General features: G+C 41.1%; 1 protein-coding gene across 2 annotated transcripts in view; it reads left to right on the top strand.

Annotated features, from left to right (window-relative positions):
• LOC113145383 (kazrin-like) overlaps positions 1-27,086 on the top strand; it is a 114,094-nt gene that overhangs the window by 69,961 nt on the left and 17,047 nt on the right. For both annotated transcript variants that reach the window (XM_026332050.2, XM_026332051.2), the window contains exon 3: positions 4,225-4,332. In XM_026332050.2, the coding sequence (XP_026187835.1) occupies positions 4,225-4,332 (108 nt within the window). The remainder of the gene's footprint in view (positions 1-4,224; positions 4,333-27,086) is intronic.

The raw sequence follows: 27,086 nt of genomic DNA, 5'->3' as shown, positions 1-27,086 counted from the left end.
CATCAGGTTCAGCCTCTTTATTCAGGAGAGAGTCTGGATCAGGTGTGGTCCGACTGAAATAAAGGACTAACAAGGACAAAAGGCTCATTTCAAAGTGATCATCAGTCGATCATACAGCAGCTCACAACCCTTTTTTTACTTATTCACCCATTTTTATTTATTTAGATCTTCAGCATCATTTTATAAAAAGCAGAGGAGAAAAGCAAATATTTGGTATTTTTATCAAAACATTTTTGGCAAATCAAATCAGCCAATCATTTCCTCACTAATTTAAAGATGTGCCATGTATTTTATATGAACCCATATAACACTAAGACAGAACAGAGCTATACAACTGTGAGGTTCTCTACTACCTGATTTGCTTCCCAGAATTGCCTCCCCTGCGCTATAAATCCTAGAAATGGGGATTGGATAACGCTCATTTTCAGACAGCCTTTCCTCTGAGGCGCTCGTGTTGTTCATGATGGTTGCCCACACGAAAACAATCAAAGCAGCTGACTGAAACATGAGAACAGGGGGGTTAAAAGTTTAAGCCTTACCTAGTTTCTCACCTCCATACAACTGGCTAATCGCTGCGTAATGTTCCATGATGATCCAATTTTCTGTTTCGGTTCAAAATTGCGGCGTATACCCCAGAAAGGAAGGGCTTCGAGTCCAGACCAACTGTCTCGTCAGTTGCTGTGACCAAGCGTCTTTCGGTGCTCCCTGTTTGGCAAGCGTACAGTGATTTGGATAATTATGTCATTACAAAGCCACATGGGGTTCAACAGTTGTTTTAGTCTCAGGGCCGAATCATTATTTATTTCATCACAGTGGAATTACCTTGTGCGCTTGGCTGGTTATTATTGATGAAGTGATTTTAGGAAGTTTCATGGTGAGGAAAACAGAACCAAGGAGAGTGTGATAAATTCTCATCAAGTTAAAAAAATCTTTCTCCTGCAGTGCAGTTCATTGCTTTCTCATAAAAGCTATATATCTTGCAAGATTATTGCAACTGCCCACTGCTGTTGTTTTTATATTAACCTGTCCAAACAGACAGCAAAGAAATACAACAGGAAACCAGATGGACAGAGCTGATAAAAAAAAAAAGATATAAACATCAAATTATTATTATTATTATTAAGGTTACGGTTTTTACTGTAGCTTCAAAGAGTGAAACCTGATGTTATATAATAAATTTGAGTTTGTAGACATGGGATAAACAGATGCATATGTGGAAGTTGCCAAAGCGAAGACTTTTCCTCCTTAGTGCTCTGTGGCAGATGATGGATGATGGACCAACATAATGTGTCTGTCAAATGTTGTTCCTGCTGGGATGTGAGGAAATGAGGAAATGATGCTCTTATCTCAAATCCCTAATCTATTACCCCAAACATTGTTTGTAAAAAGAGCGTAAGTGAAGGTTTTTAGAAAGTGTTGCTCTCATTTACGGTGCAGCGTAGCAGAGCAGCAATGCAGATTATGTTTTTGATTGTTTCTGTATTTCTGTGTTTATTATCAGACCCAGCCAGTTTTTCTGTCTACTCTGTCTCTACACTGCGTTTAACTTTACTGGGCTGAGATAAAAACCACAAGATCAATATGAGGCACTTGGACTGTACCAGATATAAATATTCAGAATGTTGAAAAGGTCATTGATTCAGAGGCATGAGGAGTGACCCAGAAAAGATTACATTACCCCAGAAAACCTCCTTAATACAATGTCTCCTTTCTAAGCCATGCACTTGCACATACGTACAAACATCCATTACAGCAGCTCAGTACAGGGTCTGAAGGCTGCAGCAGTGATGATAACAGCAGCATGTCCGTTCTCTTTTCTTATCATCTTAACATCTAATTGGTCTTTCACTGAACAAAAATCATCAAAAAGGTTTTTTGCCCAGAGAGTGATAAGGATTTATTGTTTCTAGTTATAGATTATAGCTATAGATATTAGACCTGCAGTAATATGTCAGTGTAAAAACAAACACACACACACACACAGTGTAGAAAAACATCCATCACCTCATGATTTTATACACAGATGTGTGTGTGTGTGTGTGTGTGTGTGTGTGTGTGTGTGTGCTGATAATCATGATTATCAGCCAACATCTCAACATTTCACAACAATTTCCTCCAAACAAATAATTGTTATTGATTAGACACGTTGATGAGCGACGCATTAATCACGTGCATTAACAGGTGCTGATGAGAGGATGAGTTATCATTCATTCATTCATTGGTCATTTTTATATTTATGGAACGACAGTAAGAACAGTTTTAAGACTTAGTTGCTGTAGAAACAAATGCAAAAGCCAAAATATATGAAAATGTCAATGTTTATTATTTGATGTTTTCAGAGTGAGCACTTATAAAGACAATGCAGAGTAAATGAATCAAGTCATTTTCTCACTCAGTGTTTAGTTTCAGCTATCTTCATTGCATATACCATAATATCCAGTCACAGCAGACTTCACTGCAGCATATTTTCCCTGCTTTTCCTCTCAATCGTCGTCAATCGACTGTCAGGGTTTACTCCTTATTTTGCATTTAGTCCACTTCCCCTCTCCCTTGGTAGGTTTCTACATGTGGGCGAGGGCCTGTCAAGGGCATGATGCAGGGAAGATAAAATATTTTTCCTTAGGCTACTGGGCAGCAGTGGCTCGAAGCCAGCAGATAAGTATGCATTGTGAATTATTACGTTATTTTAAAAACTGACAACTGGATTCTTGGTGCAAAAGGCAGCACCTTGGGTGAGTTTGAAAATGTATGTATTTATCAAGGTGCTGGGTGGCAAAAAGTTATGTACAGCTTTGTTAAAAAACCAATCACCTTGGGTGTGGGGACTTAAAGCCAGGCTGTTATTTGTTGCCTTATAAAATCCTTCATGACAAGTGTGGTGACTAATGTCAGCGTAATGACAGCACCACCCCTACACCTCAAGCTTTTAACCCAGACACATCTGTGCTCAATTACTGCAAATAATTCAACCAGTAACTGCATCTTAATAGGTGGGTGGGGGACTGATAGCAGCAGCAATGAGAGGAGGAGGCCGGGAAGGAGCAGAGGTTGAAGATGTGAATTTCACTGTGTGTGTCTGTGTGTGTGTGTGTGTGTGTGTGTGTGTGTCTGTGTGTGTGTGTGTGTCTGTGTGTCTGTGTGTGTCTGTGTGTGTGCGTGCGTGCGTGTGTGTGTGTGTGTGTGTGTGTGAGAGCAAAGCAGAATTTTAAATGCTGTAAAATGTTTTGGTTTATTTTTTTTTGCCAACCAGAAACTACCACTTTTCAAAAAGTGACACTTCTAACACCTTTATCAGATTTTACAATAAACTGTGGGAGGTTTTGAGAGGAAGGCTGATACAGTCTGCAGATGTTGGAGTGACAAAGTCATTTTAGCAAACGCTTTCATGTAGGCTGACCTGGAGCAATGCATTCAGTATGCATTCACTGCGTGCCACTGGTGGGAACTAAAAACTATATTAGAAATCACTGAACCTCACCAGAAATCAAATAACACTTTGGTCATAAAAATGCTAATGTTTATGCGCAAATGCAGCAGTTTCTCAATACAGTCACCGCGTGTGTGTGTGTGCTTGTGTGTGACTGTGTGACTGTGTGAGTGTGTGTGTGTGTGTGTGTGTGTTTAAGCCTGTATATGCTTTTGCTACAGCGGTGCGTCCACGTTCTCCCAAGAGACAGTCTGTGTGTTGATGAATGGTAAGTTACGGTGCAGTTAGTCGGGACTGAGGAGTGAAAGTTCATTATGTGTGTGCTAAGAGGTATGGTGGGGAATTGATTGGTGAGATGTGCTGCATTAGTGATTTTGTTTCCCAAATGTCCTCATGTAATCTGTTTCCTGCACACACACAGTTTATAGCCCACAGTACATTTTTGTGGACTGAGGAAACCTGATACGGACGAGGACTAATATATCACACATTCATGCAGTTGGGGTATGCACAGACTTCCTCTTGCTTTCTCTCATTGTGCAATTGCTGTCTGCCTGGTGATTTTTAGTGGTTATTAGAAATATATTCTACAGATACACTTTTAAATCTATTCTGAAAAGAGGTTAGAGAGGTCAGTTTCTGTCTCTTTCGCTTTCTTTGAAATAATTTAGCATTTTTATCTTTTGACATGATCCAGCTGGAAATGCACAAGCTTAAATCAAATTTCCTCAATCTTTTTATCTCTAAATCCATTCTTGTTTTAGTTTTTAAGAAAATCATGTTTGTTCTTCTCCCAGATCCCTCTCCCCACCCGAGGCAGAAGCCACTGGCCACTGACCTCTGCTACAAGACGGACATCAGCACCCTTATGGACTTTAACTCTCCGGACACCTGCCTTGACAAAGGTAAGCCCTAAGCGGTTTGGTACAAATAGTTCTCACTTCGATTGACAAGTAGCTGATCGGCTGATTGGAAAGGGGCTGAGTCTATACAGGCTGCTCCTGTCTTCACTTTCGCTCCCTCCAGATGGGGCAGCACCTTACTGCTGCTAGTTATCAGTTCTTTTTTCTGCATTTTAAGTCCAATTAGTTGTGGTTGACCGGTTTTCTCGTTGTGGTGTCCATTGTTATGAGTCAACAAGTTCTGTTGAGCCAGATTGTTGACTGGGATTGGGATTTCTGCTGCAATGCTATGCAGTTAGATGTTATGGTGGGTGTTGTTGTAAAACTGGGTTGATACACGTATCTAAGAATGTATGCACACACACACACACACACACACACACACACACACACTTGAGCCTGCAAATACATTTTGCCCAGAGTAAATCCACAACAGCTTGGGTTTATAACCGCCTTTACAAACAGTACACAAAGCTTTCATTATAGGATGAGAGCCAATAGTAGCAGCCATCAATTCCTCTCCCATCTTAGCATTTGCTGCTTGTACCTGTCCTTGAAAAGCAACGAGCACCCATTGCACATTATTCCAGCTAACGAGGACTGTAGCCATCAGTCCAGGTTCCCCCTGGTTTTAATTAACGCAGCAGGTCCTGTGTTTGAAAAAGTCTGCAGACAGCTTTTGAACTAATCAGAAACAGAGACTGCACCTTAATTTAGTTTGTATGCACATTAGCATTGAACCATGGACACAACATCAATTGGACTCTGCCTCTTTATGTTTATGGTCACTTTATATTCTTGGGATTTGGCTTTTTTGCAAGCTGGACTAGAAGTAAAGCAATTACGTCTCTTCCTGCAGGAACAGTATGTGCTGTTAGAATAGAGAGCAAACAGTGAAACGAACTGTCTTTGCAAAAAGAAAGTAACAGCTCAATATGGTCAATAAGTGTACGTTTAATATATGACTGAAAATAATATTGTGTTTACATTAAACCTTTACTAAAATATATGTACATTTTATCCAGTGCCTAATGACTGGTACATAGTCATTTATGAGGTGAAGCCTTATGTCTCAGTTGCTTAATTGGTGCTCATTTATAAATGTACACTAACGAGGTAAGAAAAAACTACAATACAAAAGGCTGTTAGCCCAGATAACCTTATGATTGAGCCTATACATTATACAGACTATAAAGCCACTAATCTTACATAATGTATCTTTAAACCTCCTGCACCAGCTGTTTACCCTTTAATTAAAAAAGATGAAAATCCTGCAGTTACCTGTGTTGCTAATGGAGGCCTTCTTATGGTTCTTATGAGGACAGCCTTAATTGTTATTGGTTTTAAATTTAATGCATTCATGCCTCCCAGTTCTTCTATAAAATTATAATACAATATGGCTCTGTTCGCAGCGAATGCCATCGTACTCCATTCTCACTCATGTTTAATATTCTGATGTTGGTGTTTAGTCACTTGTGTCACTGTGAACATCCCTAAGAGCAGACCAATAAACTTTAAAGACTTTATTTACTCCCAGGCTGTTATCTGACTGGCTGGTCAGACGTGTCTCACGTTAGTCTGACGGGATCTCAGGACAAACACAGTTGTAGTAGTTTATTCTTTTTCCACGTACCAGCACGTTCATGACAAAAGCTTATTTTAAGCACATTGGGTAGCGAGGATCAAAGTAACAAAGGATGGCATCAGTACAAAATCGTCTCTTGGATTGTAGATGCTTTAAGGCTGCCAGCTCAAGTATGGATCTCTAGTGTAACCAGGCAGCCCCTAAGGGCTCCTTGTTCGTTAGAGTAACCTGAGTGGGGCTTTATTTGGCTGCCAGGTTTCTCCTCTCTCCTATTAGTGTCTGTCAGTGTAGTGATGATACTGACAGTACTCACATGTAGGTTTTAAATAAAGGGAAGAAAATTGTTGATTTTTGGTTACTATATTGTTTTAGTAGAAATCTTGTATCATATATGGTCGTGACCTGCAGTGTCAGTATGGACTTAAAGGTGCAATGTGTAAAATGTGAAGGTTTAGGTGGCATCGATCGCAGAATGGGACCTGCAGGGCACCCGGGGAGGGTGGTCGTCACCAAACACAATTCCCTGTCTGGAGCCACAGTTTGGTTTGTCCATTCTGGGCTACTGTAGAAACAGGCACAACATGGCTGCCTCCGTGGAAGGAGACCTGCTCCCTGGGTAGATTGAAATGGCTCATTCTAAGAATAACAAAATACAACAGCTAATATTTTCTAATTACACACGACAACATGTATATTCCTTTTTCCCACTGCTGCATTTTAATGTACATACCTTTGCTATTCTAAATGCAGAACTTGTAATTTTATCAGGTTTTTTTTTTTTTTTTTTTTTTTTTGTAACGTTTTGAGATTTTTAGTTTTGCCTAATTAAAAGATATTAGAGTTTCTTTCAGGTGAGCCGGAGTTAGACTTGTTTTTCTATATCCAATTCTAAAATTAAAAAGTATGGTAAAGGATTTAATTTCAGTTGTGCACGTTGGGGAGTCATTTGTGACACACTGTACTTGATGAGGTTGATTTTATGTGCATATTCATGTACATTTAAATTAACACATTTGCTGCGCACGTACACGAACTCTCCTTCAACCTGTGCCAGCTGGTATATCCAGTATATAGTCATTTCCCAGGTGCTGTAAATGTGCAGAGTCAGGAAAAACAGATGAGCACCCACATCAACAACCCCTGCATTGGTCAAGGCCAAGTATATCACCACAGGTTTCATCAAAATGAGAACAGGGGACTGAGGGGTTGTGTTATCAGCAAATTCATCTCAGCTCTGCAGTGAGAGAGAGATGGAGGGACGGGCAAGGAGAGGAGAAACAAACATAAGCTGTGAGCACTGTATCATTAGGGAGACAGGTGCTGCTTCTGCACATTATCAGGCAATGATGTCACCAGGTGGGTGAGGTCTGTGGCATGTGAGCTGTTTTAAAATAGGGAGGTCAGTGCGAAGAAGTCGAACAGGGTGTCCAGAATAAATAGGCTTAGGAGGGAAGGACACACACGAGTAGGAGAAGGAAGAATAAGGAAGAAAGTGATGAAGTGCTAGTGAGGAGCCAGAGAACAAGGTGAAAGATTTCTTAAGGACACCATGGTGCCTACGTCGTGTAATGATACTGAGACAGACTCAGAAACAATAATACTGTATATATGTACAGTATGTGTGGGTGTGAATGCATGCGTGTGGTGGTTTCTGCTGAGCATTTCCATTTTTCTCTTGTGCTGACATTTTCCAAGACACCTGCCCTCTTACAGCCACTGGGAGACTGGCACTTAAATTGCTTTCAGCAACAATATCCAGGACTCTCAGCTGTAATTTGCACACATTAGAAATTCTCAGCCACAATGGTTGCAGCAAGTCAAACACATTTGGAGCTGATCGTGGTCAAGTGCTGGGCAAAATCCTGCAGACTGTTGACCACAAACAGACAGAAGGTAATACAGCCTCAGTGCAGTAGCTATGATCTTCAGAGACATGGGTTTATATAGACGCATAAACACTTGTGCTATAAAATCCCAAATGCTGTGTTGTATCGTTCATAGATAAAGGGGTTTCTTGTGTGTCCCAGTCCTCTGACCTTTCTATTAAAGGATACTGGGCAGCATCCAATTATCTGCAGTCTGTGCCTCTAACTGCTTCATTAATGGACGGTGCTGACAAGTGGACCTCAAAAGTCTTAAAGGGAAAAAGTTGAATTTCAATAAGTCCACTGCAGATTCCCTCCTGAAATATACACAGGTTTATACGAGTGTGTGTGTGTGTGTGTGTGTGTGTGTGTGTGTGTGTGTGAGCCTTTCCTAATACCTGCTATTTTCATAGTCTCTTAGTTTATTTGAAAATATTCAGCACCTCCAAGTTATAATTAAACAAATTAGTCCCCTGAAGTGTGACATTTAACTCTGCCACATAATATATTACATCCTAATCTTTCATCTGGAGCTGTGCTATTCAACTCAAAGATCAAGGCCTTTTCTAACATACATACCAGTGTGGGTCTGAAAATAATGACCCAGCACACGTCAGTTTGTCACAGACTATGGCTGCTTTTCATTACCTTACCTTCCCATCATGAAGGACATCTCTGTTTCTTTATTACTGATCGGAGGACGAGGAGGCTGCTTGGAGGAGATGAGCATCTTTTGTTGTCTTTTATTGGACCAACACATCCTTTAATCTGAGATCAGTGATTGGACAGTAGTTGTTGCCTGTACAGCAGGGAAATCTCATATCTGTGCAACGTCAAGGCATCTAGAACTCCCCATATCTGCAGATTGACAGTTGATCCAGCTGTGATTCAGATTTGTTGATTCTTCTTTCTTCACATTTTTCCTTCCATGGGAAGGACTAAGACGCAAGATGCACTTGAAGGAAACGAGACATTTTAAAGTAATGGGAAGCACACTTTGTCTTCTAATTTATTTCATAGCTTTGACAACGGCTGAGCAGTGTGTCTGCAGCAGGTCTGAATGATTGTGATGTGTACTCTCAGTTTGTTGTGTCTGAAATTCTTGCCTTTAGCACACAGCTTTTCCCTTAGCAAATGGACCAGACACAATAAATGTGCAGGCAGTGACCTTTGTCTGACAGCACAGCACAGCTCAGTCTGCCAGCATTACTGTCACCATGTCACTTCAGATGCATTTATAAATATACAAATGCAGAAATATCTGTCTGTAGATATAGATAGATATGATTTCTCAAGGCATCCTTTCATTCTATTTAGTTTGAAGTGGTCATTAGTCATTTGCATAAATATACATATAAATGACAATGTGTAATCTGGCAACAACTGCAATAACCTAGGGACAAGGTTTCTAGCCCACTACATGTGTACTAAAGACTTGCAGAAGGTTTCTGAGATATGTCCCCCTGGGTGTTTGTGGTTGTCTCTGCTATGACACATTCTGTCCTTGTACACCTTAAGTGCGGGCTCTGTCTGTGGGTGTTGGGCTCCGCCAAGGTTTGCAATGCACATCATTGTCAAAGTACTTGTGCTGGACTCATCAGACTGGAACCTCCTGTGGGTACTTGGTTGGTTTGCTGCTGAGTGCAGAGCAACCGGGATAGTAATCTTCACACTGTAGAGACATGATGGAGCATGAGATCAACAGTGGTGTGGGTGTTGTACTGGACTGCTGTGGTGCACAGGGAGCTGAGCCTAAAGTTAAAGCCTTCAAATAAATTTCCTTCACAGGAAAGTGTGTGGGCTCAGCTTGTGCTGATTAGACATCTAAAATAGACACGCTCATTAGCTGCTCTTCCTTTTAATTACTGCCTTAAGAGACTAATGTGTCAAATGCATGTTTTCTGGTACACTACTTTTACAAATTGGCATATATTGAATACGTAAAACACGTTGACTTTACTGTTTATTTTATGTTTAAACACTAGAGTTTTGTTTGTTTTGCAACCAATCACCAAGACTTTCACTTAACACCTACTCTCATTAGGTGCAGCACCGCACCAAGTTGTTACTAGAGGTGCATTTTCTATTTTTGAATTCCACCTTGGACAGAGGCTTGACACGAGGCGAACAGCCAACTGGTACAACCGGTCACTGCTTGTAATACCTTGTCCTTTCCCTTCAAATAGCAGTTAAAAATACCCACGGGCAGCTAATCCGGGCTAGAGTCTGGCACTATTGAATTGGCAGCAAAGGCGACGGTGGAATAGGATGGTGGTCGCCGGAGCTGGCAGGTCTGGAAAAGAGCTGAGTGGCACCTGGTGGCTGGCTAGTTTCTTTTCGCTGATTACCCAGCATGGAGGGTGAAAGGTGGGAGAACCAAGAGGGAGGGAGGCAAATAGCATAGCTGACAAAGAAGAGGAGGAGTGAAGGAACTGGTTTGGTTGAGCAGAAAGGACGATTTAGATGTGGATCGCAAACTGTAGTGCAGAAAGACACAAAGACTTTTCAGACTCGGACTGGATCAGCAGTATAAGGTTGCACACATTTAGCTCTCATTCAAGTTGACGTTGTCTTTGACCCACCCTGCTCATTTTTGTGCTTTGCCTAAGGGAGAAAGGAAATGACTGCCCATTTAAGGTCATAACAAATCAGAGACCTCCAAATACCTTGTCAAACCCCTGTAGTTTGAAAACTACGTACCAAAAAATTAGCTCTCAAAGTCGTTTAATTTCTTACTTTTTCTATCGGGGGCTGGTTGACATCTTCCAGCTGGGCTTAGGCGGAGGTGCTGCCTTTTGAAGTGTTGTCTAAACCGACTGCGGAGAGAGAGGAATTGGCGGCTCCCATTGATTTTCACTTAAGGAATACTGCTCTCAGCTCACCACCTCCAGGCGTCCCACAGTTTAGAAACATGTGTATGCTTGTGCATGATGCTGCATCACACAAAGAGCAAGGTTAGCGTCAGCAGTTTCACCGCTTAGGTAAATTTTTTTTTTTTTTTTTACACTGTCATCACACATTCCAAGCCACGCGTGTCATAGAAAGCTAATTTCCTTTCAGTCTCCGGTCCCTGCAGTGTGATTTGATGCTGTCTTAATGTAGTGTAAATAGTCAGCGTGTGCCAAGTACATTCTTTTAATTAGGGAACCCAACAGACCTGCTGATTAGCACTTTATCTTCATAAGTGTCTGGGCCAGAGCTGCAGCTGGACCACTTCCTACTTACCTTACACTAGACTAGCATGTTCCAACAGGCCTGGAACAATAACAGTGTAATTTATATGATGCAGCCTGTCGTGTACTGAGCAAGCAAAAATGGTTTTGTTCCTATGGTCCGTGTGGTACGTTGCTTGTAACTTACGGTGGTGGTTAAATATGCAAGCTTGAATGATAATAGTGAAAATGTATTTTGCAGCTTGACGTTGTTTCAGATTGTACCAGCTCTTTGTCACGAACCTGCCTCCTTCTACATTTAAAGAGCTGCTCTGCCGTCAGTTCTCAGGCACTCCACCACACAATTTTACCAGCACGATTCTTTAAATAACTTCACAAGCCACAGCGTCACAAAATAAATGACACTATTATACTGTATGTCTCAGATTCTCTTTCTCAGTTTCTTTTCTCCAGAAGGAGGAAAATGCAGACTCGTCTCTCATCCTACGGTACGTGATGTCCTTTATAGTCGCAGCAACTACTGAAGCCTTCCCCTTCACTGACGTTAAAAGGAATTTGTTACCGTTTTATAAAATGGCCTTGTGACTGTAACAGGAAAATAAGGTCCAACAAAAATCAGTGACTGGATACCAATTGTGTAGTTCAGCATAGCTCAGCACTCTCTCCCTGCTGTCTGCTCAGTACTCTGTAGTCGTTATGTTGGAGTGAAAGCATCATATACTCACACGTTCACAAGCCCCACAATCCTCTGGCCTCACAAAAACGTGGCTGTGCATGTAACTTAAGTTTTTAATTTACTGCATAGTTGTTGAGCATAGAGGCATTTGGTTTCACCCCATTGTCCATTATGCATAGACACGATGGACAACAATAGGTGATTTTCTTTAGCTGCTTCATTGCTTCAGAGAGAGTCATGGTTGGCCAGGGAAGCTTCCTGTTGCTGCAGCACAGTGTGGGTAGACCCAAACACCGAGTGTAAAATATAAAGTAATCAGAATTATGAGATGGGCAGTTTTTAAATGATATAATGTTCTGTTTAAATATCACTTATTAACTAAATATTTTTATAACAACTTGTTCTTACAATAGTCACAACATTTAGGTTTGCACGCAACAGTGTCGGCAGCAAATTCCCTTTTTATTCCTCGTTAGTATGAAAGAGAAATATCTTCAGGATACAGTTGTTGATAAGTCTCTAACTCATAGCTCTAACTGTCTTGCCTTTATGTGACAGCCTCTGTCTGTGTAAATTGTAGGTGATTACATTTATAGTCTGACTCAGTCTGCTCAGATTAAAAGAAAGTTATATCTTTTTCTTTGCAGGCTTATAATTAAATCTTAATTAATGCATAGGCTTATCATGTGTGTTTGATAAAGGAGTGTGAGTATTCGCATATGATCGGTGCTTCACTCAACTGCCTGCCTCAAGCAACATGTCACCGAAAGGCTGGTTGAATAAAACAAGCATGCAGGGATATGTGAACAAATGCCGTGCACCTGTGTCCTTAATCATAGTGAAAACTGATGATTGAGGGTTTGTTTGCTCAGTTTTCATGCCACCTAAAGAAATTCTAACTATTATTAAACTGAGATGTAGGAAGCTTTAAAACGTGGCTTCTACAATGGAAATGTAAACATTTCCGGTTTATTACGATTTAAATGGAAGCTGTATTTTTTATCCCATGGCTGTAGCTCTAAATCCACCCATTATTATGTTGTCGAGGCTCCTGCTTTATTATGTTTAACTTTGTAGTTATTCAAGAATGTGGCTGGATAGCTTTGGAAACAAATGCCATCAGCCTCAAAGTGTTTTGCTGACTCTAAAAAGGCAGGAAAAAACATCCCCAGGTATTTCCCTCCGCGGTGGTCATTTGAATGGTGCTCAAGTATTTCATAATACCATAGGTTTCCTTTTTTTAAAGGTATTAGGTTACTGAGACCCTCAGGCGAGTCAGCAGCTGGCAGACCTGTTGCTGTGCAGCCTGTCAGTGTTACACTGCACACTCATCGACACCCACCTACCTGCAAGCCTGCACCTTTGTTTTGACTCCTCCCCTCGCCTGCACATATGTGCGTGTGCAAGTCTGTGTGAGTAGTGTGGGAAAATCAGTGACAGCCCATACTGGGCTCCTCCTCCTTACTTAGTGATCCGTTTGATGTGAGGGGGAGGGCCCGACTGTGCCGTATCCCTGAACCTGTGGGAGTCGCCTTGAACAGGTAGACGGGGAAAGACACAGCGGCAGCTCCTGGATGTACTTCCTGGTGTCACCCAGGCTTGAGTTTAGTGGGAGAAACATAAAAATGGCTGTAGTTTGAGTGGGATCCACTGAAGAATCGAGGATTTTATTTATTTATTTATTTATTTATTTGGGGATTTTGCCTGTGTCTGTCCTGAAAGTCTGCAGCACACACCTGACAGATCCTGGAATCCTCTGGAAAACTCCCCTCGGAGGAGGGGATGAAGTCAGATGGGGAGCAGGGAAAGTCGGGTGAGTGAGTGGAAACCACAAGTGCAACAGCTGCTCTTAGATCTGGAGTGTGAAGTGAAGTTCAGGTTTTACACTGAAAAGGTCCCGGTTCCTTCTTACAGCATCTTTCTGGACTAGAGACCCCAGGAGGGAAGATCTGTTTGCGTTTTGAGCCTGAGGAGCGGCATGGTCACGTTTTGGCAGGTGTCATGTCTGATAGTGAGTCACCCAGTCAGTCTCCTGATTTGCTGCTGATCCACTGGGAGAGTTTAACCTCACTGACCTCAGACTAGTTGTTATCGTTTGAATGTGATGACTAGACTCCATGTTACGAAATGTTCTGTTGTCTTTCACCTCCTACGACCTGGACATCACATTTTTGATTATCTGCACCATGATACTTAATAATAATACTTACAAGTGCTTCATGTTCAAAGATAATATCTGGTTATTATATTTATTGCTTCCGTCCAATCTAAAATGCAAGCCAAAGGTTGATATTAGTTTGAGACTCTACCAAACTGAATTGGCAAAGATCAGGGTTTTGTAGCATCTGGAGCTGCTAATTTGGGCATCGACATTTTGATCTGTAACATAAAAAATGAAAACTATGGCCATACAGTAATATCTGCTGAAGTTTGGTTTGGAGCAGCTTTGAGACAGAACTGTTTTCAGTAGGTTGTGTGGGAGTTTTACTGCATATCATAAACCTGTGAGCACATCACAGAGTCACTTTGTCTCCAAACAACAGTGTTTTCACTGTCATGTAAAGGAGGCATTATGTTCTGTTTGTGTTGTAAACACTGCGGTCTGGAGATCTTGGCTTCTATATTCACACAGCACTTCCTGTGGCGTCAGCCACACAGGATTCAGACTATTTTAACTGAAATGCTTTAAATTACAACAGCGGAGAATCAGAACTAAGTGACATTGGCCTCCGAATATGCACTTCCTGTCTGTGCACCGATAGGCCACATGCCCTTCAACCTCGGACTAAAAACAGCCTGAGCACAGAGGGCACACACGTTGACTTTGGAAGAGCGATTAGCGCATGTGAAACCTCATCCCAGAAAAGTGGTGCAAAACTGGCCGTTATATTTTTTCAAGCATGTTTTCTGAATCTCTTAAGCTTCACCTCGAGGTGCGGTCATGACACAATTAGTGCTTTCAAAACAAACTCCTGCAGGCTATGCTATCTTTGCCTAAGCCTCCCTATCCCAGGTGTGGTTGTGCAGTTTCAATTGTGCTCGGTTACTCAACTTTCTGTCTCACATTTCTGTGTCGGCCGAGGTGATTTGTGGTGTCTTTGCAAACTGGAATTGAACATTAGTCATGCACAATTACTGCTTGTATCCATAGCAGCAGATTATGTATAATCACACCTACTATTGATAATTTCCAAGCAGAACAATGAGGAGATGTTCTGGGTTTGAGCTTCTCCGTGTCGTATCTGCATCAAACCCCAGTTACTCAGCCAGGTCTACATGTCGAGCATCGACACCTCAGATCATTTCAGATTACACTGCTCTTTTGTGTCTCCCGGCCGTCACTCAGAGAAAAAGCAGTGTTTTCAGATGAGTGGTGCAATGTCTGAGTGGCCATAATCCTGTGGCTTTATACCTTCTGTCAACCAGGCTGTTAAGCAGAAGTTTCAGACTCAGGGTTGTGGACATGTACCTGCTTTTATGTGCATCTGAATCCTTACACGTATTCATCTGGACATGTGTGTCAATCAATATGTGTGTGTGTGTGTGTGTGTGTGTGTGTGTGTGTGTGTGTGTGTGTGTGTGCGTGCGTGCGTGCGTGCGTGCGTGCGTGCGTGCGTGCGTGCGTGCGTGCGTGCGTGCGTGCGTGCGTGCGTGCGTGTGTGTGTGCGTGCAGCATGTGTTTCCACCATGCTCGGTTTGACAGCGTAATTGCGAGAGAAACTTGGTCCAAGCTGTGTAATTGCTCTCCTACACCGGCTGTGCTGCAGGTGAATGCAACCAGCAGCTCCCTTGGGTGCTAGCTAGTTTCTTCCCATTGTGGCAGACACAGAAGACAATTTGGAAAAAGTCAGGGATAATCACCTGCTTGTCAGAATCAAGCCAGAGATAATGGAAAGGCAACTATAATAATCACCAGACACGCTAAGTCAAATTTGCCATCACTTTCTGAGCCCATGAAATAATTTAGCATTTCACTGAGGTTGTACTGATTGGAGCCTTCATTGTGTCCCATTGTTTTCTCTGCTGGAGCGTCTCTGCCTAATTACATTTAGTCTGAAGCAAAACTTCGGCAGCTCCCTTTTCAGAATCTGTCCATTCCTACTCATTAAATCATCAAGTTCTCAGCAATGTGTGGCGGCTCCAACCCCTCGAGTGTGGCTCACTAACCAGACCACTATCATGGGAACAATGACACACTCCAGACAACCATTTTACTGGCAAGTGTCATAAAAATGCAGTTACAGCTGTTTCATTAGGCTTAGGAGCACAAACAAGTTGGATGGGTTTGGGAGAAGATCGGGGTTTGGGTTGAAACAGCCTTTGCAGTTGGTCAAAAAACATGCACAACGTCCTCCTTTGCTTCTGCTATCACTACTGCAGTGTTTGTACTGCCCTGGCCTAAATGACCTGCTGGCAGAGACGACCTATGGACTTGTTTTTTTTTGTTTTTTTTTTCACGATAGTCTCCATTAAAAACACATGAATGGATGACAGAGCCTGCTCTCTGCAAATCATTAAGACGGTAACCTATACTCAATCAGTAGTTACTCATGACGAAAACAAAACTGACTGTGACTTTTCATAAAAATGAGGTGACTGAAATAGAATTGAAAGATAAACTTTTCCAGAATCTGTTTCTGATGATGAAAAAGGACACACTCTGTACATTTCTCTTCCAGATCGTCTTCCCACTGACTCAGCACGTTAAATTTGCACCCATCAACTTTCCCCTATGAACCTACCGTCAACAGTGCCAGACGAGCGACTGTTTGCACTTTAACACTAATGCTCCATGAGCCCCCACAGCATGATGCAGCAGGAAAACAACACAGAGGCAAGAGCAGGGCTTTTTTTGTACTTTTAAAGCAGTTGGTCTTGACTGAAGCTGGACTGAAATGTTCCCAGCATTTCTGATGACTTAAAACAAAACTAAAGTGTAAAGTGTTTTTTTTTTGTCTTATGAAACTAGAATTAAATGTTTATGGATCGAGACCAAAATGTCCAGTGTTTCTGGGCCATCAATAAAGGAAGAGGTTGCCTAAATATGATTGAACAAGGGACCTACGGTCTCAGGACTAAGACTAAATCTGTGAATCGCTGACAAAATTAACAGTAGCTCTCAAAAACCTGTCACTTTTGCTGCTTCATCATCGTGAAAACTGCAAATAAATTTAACTATATAACAATTAGCTGTTTCATATTTCAGTGCAGTTTTTAAATGTAGTATCTCAAGAGGAAGAGAGGAGGATTGTTATTGCACCTCCATCTTGTAATTTGTGTGCGTACTGATCATTGTCACCTTGTTGACTGTATTTTGGGCCATAGAGGATATTTGTTGACGTTTCAGTAAGGCTGATTTGAAGGAGTGTTGGGTTTCATGGCAGTGGGAGGAGCAGGTATACTGACGTGCACGTGCACGTGCACTCCACAGTTGTGATGAAATATCCATTGTGACACTGTCTGCCCTCACACTTGGCCTACACTATAAATAACAGCACAGTTAGCTTTTGGCACTAAGGGTCATTTCTCAATTATATGCACACAAGTAAACACACATTTCTACATACTCATGACACCTGTTCTGTCACGGAAACACATTTGCTGCTCTTTGCTACCTGCCTCATCTGTTCATCCACCTCAGAAGATCTCGTGGTTGAATTCGAACAGGTTTTCTGTGCAGGGATTGGCATAAAGCCCTGGTCATGCTTACTGAAATCTCTCTCCAAGACTACGCTTGTTTATTGCTCCGATTGCACCAGAGCTGTTGCTTTGTTATCTACTTGACTCCCACTCACACACAACAAGACTATTCTCTGAAAATAACAGTTTGTTTGTTTGTTTGCAATATGCTTATCACCCTGCAGGGGCCGTGAGGGTGAATTAATAGCACAGTGTTAAAATCTGAACTGGAATCAAACACAAAAGCCAATGAGGATAGATGTTATGAAAGTTTAATGGTGCTGGTTTGTGTATTCACATTAATGCTGTTTCATATCATGGCTAAATGAATGACTTGTACTTATTCACATTACAAGTAACACAACTCATCAAACATAACGGCACAGCGGCAATTATTGGCTGGCCTGGTGCAACGCTCTCATCGTGTTTGGTCCAAAATAAAACCACAAACCAGCGTTTCTGTCTCGAGGAACCATCTTAGGAAATCACCAATTCATTAGTGCACCAGCTCAGACAGAAACGTCCACATTATTAGGCATCCTGCAAAATAGGCAAATAGTGCACATATCTGCAAATATAATAATATCCTAGAGTGGAAGCAGCATTTATTGGCCACCTGAATGCCTACTGAAACAAAATACTGGGGGATGATAAATAGCATGGAGATAATAAGGAGATCATGGAGGAGGATAGTTGCCAGCCTGCACCTTCATAATCACCTCTGTGAAAGGTTTGCCATTTTGGCTCATTTGCAGCCCGACTCTTCCAGTTGTATTTTAATGGCATCCATCCTAGTATCCGTCAGCTATAGTCAGTCTCTCATGACCTCAGCAGCACCTCTTCCAGTTTCGTGGAAACTCTAATGCTAATCTTCCTGACATAGGAATTTGAAAAGCTGTCCAGTATCTGTCCATCTGCAGAAGAGCATAATCTCACTGTTTGTAGTTTTCCCGTCGTCTGTGGGAGACAGACTTTGAAGCAAACACATTGTTTTGCTGGATTACTGTCACTTCAGGACAAGTACAGACTGTGGAAATGAGAGAGGGCTGGTTATGTAACTCTGTAAAAAACAAAACAAAAACCGAAGGTTGTTGTAAATCTCTTGTGCTCAGTCTACCCAAGAAAACTTTTTTACATTATAAAATTGCAAATGTGTAGATTGTTTTTAAATTTCTTTTTGTTATATAATTGCATACACTGAGCCCTGTTTGCATGTTTGTGCCTCAGAGAACAGTAGGGCATGATAATACCATGTTCTATCTACACGAGAGGATTTTAAACCATGTCGTGGTGGAACGTAGCTGACATTGCTGCCTATCTTTCTCTCTCATCAGTTCTTCCCTCACTGTCGAGCTCTGTTCTAACCCCACTCTCGCACGGGTTCAGCCCTCATTACTCCAAAGACCTGAAGCATGAAATAGGCTTGCCAGCATGTGGATGTCAGATTCTGTGATGTTAAAGGAGATCGACTTGATCGACACCGACTGACTAGAAGGGAGTGAGTGACAGTGTCGTCAAAATGTGGATTAATGTGAATGAATTGGTAATGTACAGTTTGATCAACGCTGAATCTTCAACCTAAAATCTGGTTCCAGTTTCTCAAATATGAGGATTTGTTGATATCAAGGCTGTGGATGTTGTAGTGAAGCTATTTTCTGACATTTGACATTAAGCTGGGTGATCCCATACGTTTACAGCCACGATTGGGTAGTCTGGACGTACTGTGCATCATCTTCAGACTCACCTGTTTGTGATCCTCCATTTGTGAGGTCAAATCAACAAAAGACTATGGAGACTTGAGACTATCCAACCACACTGGTGTGCTCCTCAATAAATTGCAATCTGGCTCTATATGTGTTGTCCTGAATACCATTCTCTCTTCATCATCGTCTCTGTTAATACATAATATTAGCGTCTGATTTCTATGATGGAGTGCCCAAAGGCGAGGTGTGTTTTTTTTTTTTTTCTTCTTCTTCTTCGTCTTTTCGCGTTTCATCAGGCGTAACCCTGTCATCTCCTCAGGCGATGCAGTGAGATTGTTCTGCTCATGAGAATTGACTAGCTAATCCAGAGCAAAGCACTCAGAGACAGAGCAGACACTGCAGGCTGCCTTCATCAGTCAGAGCCTAGGCGTTACCACCGTCGTGAGCCACTGATGAATTTGCTATCAGTGGTCCATAAAGATGAGTGTGTGTGTGTGTGTGTGTGTGTGTGTGTGTGTGTGTGTGTGCGTGTGTGCGTGTGTGTGTGTGTGTGTGTGCGCGCGCAAGACAGACATGCTCTCTGACTTTCATTAATGACTCCAGCATCTCAGTCAGGATTAAAAGCTTTATGAAATATATTTTGGCAATCTATCTTGAATGATGTGCGCAGGATCAGAAGTGCACACATGTGCTTTCACTTGTACGAGGGCCTGCATGTGAAAGTGACGAATTCAGCTGTGGCTGCCCTTCTGGCAGAATCTTAACGCCTCATTTTGTACCTGTGACAATCACCCCCTCATTGGTAAAGATAAAATCACAGGCAAACAATTGCGTCAAATTAAAAGAGACCAGGTTTTATGTAACTGTACATTTAGTTCCTTATACTCAGGTGATGTATTTCCTCAGAAATAAGTGGGAATCAGTGGAACAATAAAAAATAGTTTGTCCATTGGTTTAGATTTATTTATTTTTTGTCCTTAGGTCATAAGTAAGTTCTCTTAAGGGAGAAAGGTCACATACTGTAATGGCTAATGTTTGTATATATCCCCGCAAAGGGCAAACATCCATCACTATCCCATAATACGTTCATTGCAGCGTGGTGTAGTGCTCATACCTGAGCCTGTGCGTTTCAAATGTTATACCCAGAGCATCCAACGTTGTTTGTCAATAGATTCTTATGCTTACTGGGATAAAACCACTACGTGGAAATGAAATCCTGTCTGAGGGTTAGGGTTAGGATGTAGTTTTCTGTGGTCATCTAGCTGGTAAACTGCTGCTTTGGTTGCTCTTGGTTCTGACCGTCGAGACAACAGGAAGCAAAACGCCGACTAGAGATAATCATCTACTCTAGGACTAATATATTTCAAATGAATTCTAAGATATTGTAATTATACGTGTGGTTTATCATTTGGAAATAGATTATGAATTTGGCAGGAGATAAGATTTCACATGTCTGAGAAGTGTTTGATGAGCTCCACTGCTGCCCTGTGTGCACTGTGGCTCATCACTGGGCCTCAGTATAAGCAAGGACAAGAAAAGTTTTTTATTATTGTTTTTAACCTCATCATTTAAGAATGATTAAAAAAAACCTGCTGGAAGTTCTTATTTCTATTACCATGAGTGGTCCTAACATCAATAATTTATTTATTTTTACATGTGTTTAAATGAGTGCTGGGGGAGTTGAGCTTTTTAACCCAGCATGGGATCACTGAATGGTTTTAGAAAGAATCTCTTTGAATTGTAATTATCCAAGCAGGGCCACGGCTGTGTTGCCAAGTCCAAAACAAACAGGAGGATGTGGGCTGTTTCCTTCCATCATAAAAGCACTTGCTGCTCACATTCTTCACCCCAACTGCTCTTTCATTCCCGTTTTTATTTAACACATTCCTGAACTGCACTGTTGCTTTGTCCTCAGCGACTGTTACAGCGTCCTATGCATCGAGTGGTTTTACTGTATGTTGAGCCAACCGTCCTTAGGGGAGAACTGGAGGCAGCTGCGCTTCTTTATAGCATTTTCCTCTCAATTACTCGTGACGCGTGTCACAAAGATGTATGTTTAGGTGGATCGAATACGTTGCACTTAAATGATGATGTGTTGTTTCTGTCGGATGGGATATAACAGCATTGCAGTAAGTGCATAAGCATAATGTGACTAAATTACAAAGCTATTATATCGGAGAAATATCAAGATTTTTAAAAGTATGCCTGCACCATTATGTATACACGCAAAGCACTCTGCATACAGTATGTGCATCCATTATGTAGACCTGTCTGTCACAACAGAAGCAATTACACTGCCATCATCTGCTCTATGCTGTTGCTCTGTATGTTTTCAGCCTGCGAGCTGGCTGAGTGAAACTTCTCTGGGAACAATAGACCTGTTAATTGATTTTGTCTCCAGTAACGGGCACAAATTGAACCCCACCTCATCTTTCCCTCCTACTCATTCTGAAGAAAGAGAACCAATCTAAAAATTTCCCCCTCTAGACACTTTGTGTCATTCCCTATCAATTTTCAGCCTCCCCTCCTGTTCCAGCCAAGTTCAATTTCAGCTGCCTCATGGCCACTGGACTCTCTGACAGATTGCTGGACCTTTTGCAACTTTGCTTCCTGGATTCTGCTGTTTTTGTGAAAGTGGGAAAGAACAAACTAGAAGGGAGAAGAACAAAGATTGTGGCAGACACTGACTAGAGGCCAGTCATAATGACATAGACAGTAATCATCAGAAGGATGCCACAGAGAAATGAGATGTGCTGATAACGATGGCTGTTGACTTAGAGAAAAACAAATGTTAAGATCCTGGATTTTTAAAATATACACGCACAGCAGGAGATGAGGAGATGAATTTATATTTTTTAATGTCTTTCTTTGCACTTTTGCAAATCCACTTTGTGAGGAAATTATGTCACATTTTGTGTCCACTGAGAAATTCCTGATATATTGGAACAGTTTTATGACTGGTTCCCACTGTACCAAAGCTATTAGATAAAGGTTGCAGGAATATTTAGGAAGACAGTCAGTCATTTTGCTTAAATCATACAAATAGAAAACGGCACTTATCAGACTCATAATTCATGGTACCTGCACGTCAGCTGATACATGGCCACTATTATGCAAATGAGCACATTTAAGCAGTCATTTACATCAGTGGCCAAGGATGGAGGTTTTTATTTACTGTTTCAGTGAATCATAATGACTAGAGGTGAGCAGAAATGGAATGGAGGCAGGGATGGAGAGTGGGGCAGCGGATGCATGTGTTTCTTTGCCGTTTGAGTCCGAGACAAAGATCAATCATCTTTAGCTTCGGTTTAATCCTCGTGGCACCTCTGCCAGAGAAACACATTCAGTCCATGCTACTTAAAGAAACCCCCTTCACAAGTGTAGTTCCTTTGCATTAGAAAAACAAAATGCATATGACAACTAACAAACCTGTTAAATCTTTGTCATTGAATACTTAACACTGGCAATAAACAGTATATAATAAAAACTTATGATGTTTGCTTTCATGCGATACATGGTCAGTCTGACAGAAGGTCTTGTAGAGAGTTATGAGACAGGGGCTGAATGGTACAAAGTGTTTTTGAATGGATGTGTGACCTTGTTGTTTTGTTTGTGACCAAGCTAAGCAGTTAGCGAGCTAGCTAGAGGAGGGCCAGGTACTTCCTTCTCAAGTTGGTGGAGACCAAAATCAGAGCTAGCAGCTGAGTGAATACCAGCCTCATATTGTGCTAACCAGTTTGCAGTGTAAGTTTCAGTGCTGGTGCTGTAGTGGCTCACAGTTGCTCTGCAGTAAGGTGTGGTCAGTGTTAAGATAACTTGGCTGAACTGTTTGAAACCTGTTCGATCGAATCACTATTTGTGTTTCTTGCTTGTCTTAGTGATCTCACTACTTCAGTGAGTACAGAGCTGTCTTTATCAATAGAAATAACCAAAACATCTCAAATCAAAACCCAAACTCTGATGAGTCATTTGCACCTTTTAGATCTGTATTTCTGTGGCAGCTGTCTGTGCTGCAGGTCATTCAGGAGCAGCCAGTGGGACACAGGTGGTGCTGCAGCCTTAGCTAAGAGCAGAGACAGGAAGCATCTGACCCTGATAGAGCATCTCATTCCTACTGGTACTGAGGTTTCAGTGGCAACAGAGTCACACCAGTGCAAACTAAAACACAGTCTTGTGTTGTCTCTGTCCTACACACTGACAGAGACAGATCTTCTTATATTTGCTTCTTTTTCCTGTTTGGGGAGGTGTTGTAAGGGTTAAGGTTGAGCTAAAAAAGCAGGTAAGATAAGATAAGCTTTTCTAATCCCCCAAAGGAACTTCAGGGTGCATGCTTATACATTCAGGATAACATTTGTTAACAGGGTAAAGTATATTTTTGCAGGAATTTGGCTATGAATTTGTTTGGAGTTTGCATATATCCAGTCCTGAAATGTAACAACAGGTAGGGAGTAACACAAACCATTCATAATATAATCATATAGGTTCGTTTGCACAATATAACAAACAGAAAATCATATGTAAAATGTCACAAAACAGCAAGTCAGTATTATAAAACTTAATAGCTGAACCAGTAAGAAGGTAATTATGTAATTTTCCATCTACTTTATGCTAAATTCTGACTGTCAGACAAATGAGACATGTGTCAAAGCAGGGACAGCCTACATGCGAATGAGTTGCATGGGTTCCTGGAGGGGAGCAGGAGAGAGCTGTAGCAGGACAGCACAGTAAGCTCCCACTTTGACTATAGTTTGTAATGCAGAGCTACTGTGTGTGCTTTGTGCCAACCTAGAGGCTATGCAGACATTGAGAAATAGGTGGCTATCTATACTCCCCTCCACTCTCCTTATCTGGAGGGCTCCAGGACTGTGCTTGTCTGCAGAAGCTGGAGAAGACAATAATATGTCTGTGTCCACCTCACACGCTCTAATACCAGCGACTGGTGTGACGTATATATGCAGTCAGTCTAGCATTTCCTATCACTGATGCAAACATGTTCGAACATAGACCGTCTGGTTGTCTTATCCAGTGTTATGACACATAACTCACCAAGTCCTTGAGCTATGAAGCGTCAGTAGGAAGATGTAAAATAAAAATCTTCATTTATTTTTTAACAAAAAGGAAGAGGTGAGAACATGCTCTGTATGTACAGCTTGAAAACAGATCTAACTCTTTGGGCAGTTGTTTACGTGGCATAATTCACATGGTAATGATAATTAATGGTAATGGTTAATGGTAGAGTAAGCTCTGCTTTGGTGGAGGACAAATACAATAACACATTTACACTTAAAAGTCAAACCTGTTCAAGTAAACTGAATTATTTTCAGAAGAAAAATTGCCGTTAGTACCAAACTCAGCATGTAGGTTATACAGCATTTATATTATCGTATGCTATGTTATTAGATTATTAAGGCAGCATTTTACTTTTGTAGCTGTCTCCTCGTCACTTATTTATTATTTCTAACAAAACCGTTAATCTTTTAGTAATTAAACACTGATCGTTTAATGATAATAAATAGTATATCATATAAATATTATATACTACTAATAATATATATATATATATATATTTGCTTTCATGCGATACATGGTCAGTCTGACAGAAGGTCTTGTAGAGAGTTACGAGACAGGGGCTGAATGGTACAAAGTGTTTTTGAATGGATGTGTGACCTTGTTGTCTTGTTTGTGACCAAGCTAAGCAGTTAGCGAGCTAGCTAGAGGAGGGCCAGGTATTTCCATTAGTACTAATGCACTAATGGATGTTACCTACTGTTGTTCTTCAGCAGAGGCTGAATGCAGATGCATGATTTCAGTACGGCACACACAGGAAATACACAATACAAAAAAACTGATTACAAAAATAAACTGAGTGAAATGTAAAAATTAAATGAGCAGAGGGTAGTTGAGAATGTAAGCTCCATGTTTGTAATAATTTGTATTTTTGTATTGTATTTATTTAGATTTTTACGTCTATAGTTATAAATCACATTAAACTGGTTTTATAAGGAAACTGTGCTTATTCAAAGGTACATGGGACATAATGATGAATAGACTTATTATTATTTGCTTACATTATTTGCAGTGTAGCATCTCTGACTAGACAAAACAGTAGTTTAATTGTATGAAAGAATGAGAGCCATACTGTATCACTCATGATTGTTAACCAGTATTTATGTGTGGGCTAAACAAAACACACATTTTCAGTCTGCTTGTCCTTTATTTATGACTCTGTATCGTGCTGTTCTGCACAATCAATACACGCACACATTATGAATAAGTAATCGAATCAGGTCTTTGGCTATTATAGGGTTTTTAAAGAGCAAGTGGCTCTGTGTGTTCGATTGCTCCCAGGACGGGCCAGCTCTTTGGTTTGCCAATAAGGGTGTCGCTGCTTGAGCTGCTCCGTAAAATGTGGTTCTATTATAGAGTCCATTAAGTATACCTCTGTGTAATGACACTCTACTCGCCAACGTTTTTCTCGCGACCCTTCTCCTAATAACCCCTTTTACATATAATTTTTGTTATTTAGCGAGCTGCCCTTATCCTCAGCCACTTACATTTAGGCCGTGAACACAAATTAACGGTCTCAAATGGCCTGTGAAGCAGGTACACCTCGTATAGGCAGTGAACTGGTCCTAAGGGTTCGTTTCTGTTCAATGGAGAAAGAGCGAGAACTACAGTGATCTACGGTATGTGGTGCTAAAGGAACTCAGAGCAGTACGCCACATATTCTCTGTTTAGTTAAACAGAGAATCACAGTAACGGGTTCTCGCGGTTCCTGGTGTCGCACGTGTCGTCATGTAACATGTGAGTCCCAACTGTTGGCACCGTAGAGGAGATGGGCGTACAGCAAGAGGTCGACTGTAGGAGGAATGAATATTTATATCGTGCATGTTTCTGAAATGAATATTGAAGGTAGTGCACATCCCAAGGAAAACTCTGGTACCTGGACAAACACATAACATAAATCAAAGTGAAGGAAATGCCTGCAGACTAATAGGGTTCCACAAAAAGCTGCACATATGGAAAAGACAGAGTAAATATGTAAAAGTCTGACGAACCATCTGGTATATTGTGGAAGTGTCTTCTTTCTGCGATCACTGGTAATTTATTGGCTCATATCCTTGGAGAGGGTAAGTCAAACTGGAACTAAAATGTGCGTCGTGTCTGTGAGTGCAGATTTGACTGAATTAAGACTTTTATGAATTGACTCTTGACACAAATCGTGGCAATCGGGCTCTAAGGGATTTAAACGTGATGTGTTAATTTCCTCCATTGTTGATCACGTTGATAAGCTGCCTAAGCTACAATAACTCATTTCCCACTGATCTTTGCAAAATCTAAAAAACACACATGCTCCACTGAACGCCCAAATTATCTGCGTTTGTGTGGAGGTTTGTGAGCTCCACATTCTGATGTAATGAGTTTAAGATGTTTTGGTACACGCTGTACTTATCATCTTAACTTTGTCATCTAGGTCTTAGTTCAACAATCCAGTGTTTTAGGGTTTTGTTAGAGGCATGCCGTCATTGGGAACAACACAAGCTGTTTTGTATTTGCATGATTTTCTCTGGCTCCTGGACCGAATCCTAATTGTGGGCAAATGCAAAGCTTTTAACCAAAATTGCCGATATTGTTTTTCACTGATCTTGATGAAGTGAATTCTTGCTTGTAGAAAATATATTTTAGAAATGAAATAGCTTTTAAGATATTTGTTCAGAGGAGGAATTGTAGAAACTGTTTGCAGTATGTGGCCTGTTATTCCTAGTGACTGTCGGGTCACAGAATCCAGTGGAGAAGATTCAAACAAAGAAGATTCTTCAAGACTCCACTTTGTCTTTTCTGTCCCCTCTGATGTTTATGGTTATTATGGTTTATTTCCATAAGAACAAGCTGCAGTACATGGTTATGGTCACACAGTCAAACTTAGACTGATCAGTTTAACTTCTTGCTAAGTAAAGAATGCTTTAATATAATACAACATCGTATGGTGTCAGTGTAAACATGCTGACAATTTTCTAAGCGATTATTTGCAGATTACAGATTAGAGAAGCTCTGGTGTAATAAAGAGCCTGTGGA

Source organism: Mastacembelus armatus, chromosome 7 (assembly GCF_900324485.2).
Source record: "Mastacembelus armatus chromosome 7, fMasArm1.2, whole genome shotgun sequence".
Taxonomy (NCBI): Eukaryota; Metazoa; Chordata; class Actinopteri; order Synbranchiformes; family Mastacembelidae; genus Mastacembelus; species Mastacembelus armatus.
Note: the sequence above shows the minus strand (reverse complement) of the source record. Positions and strands in the feature narration are given on the sequence as shown.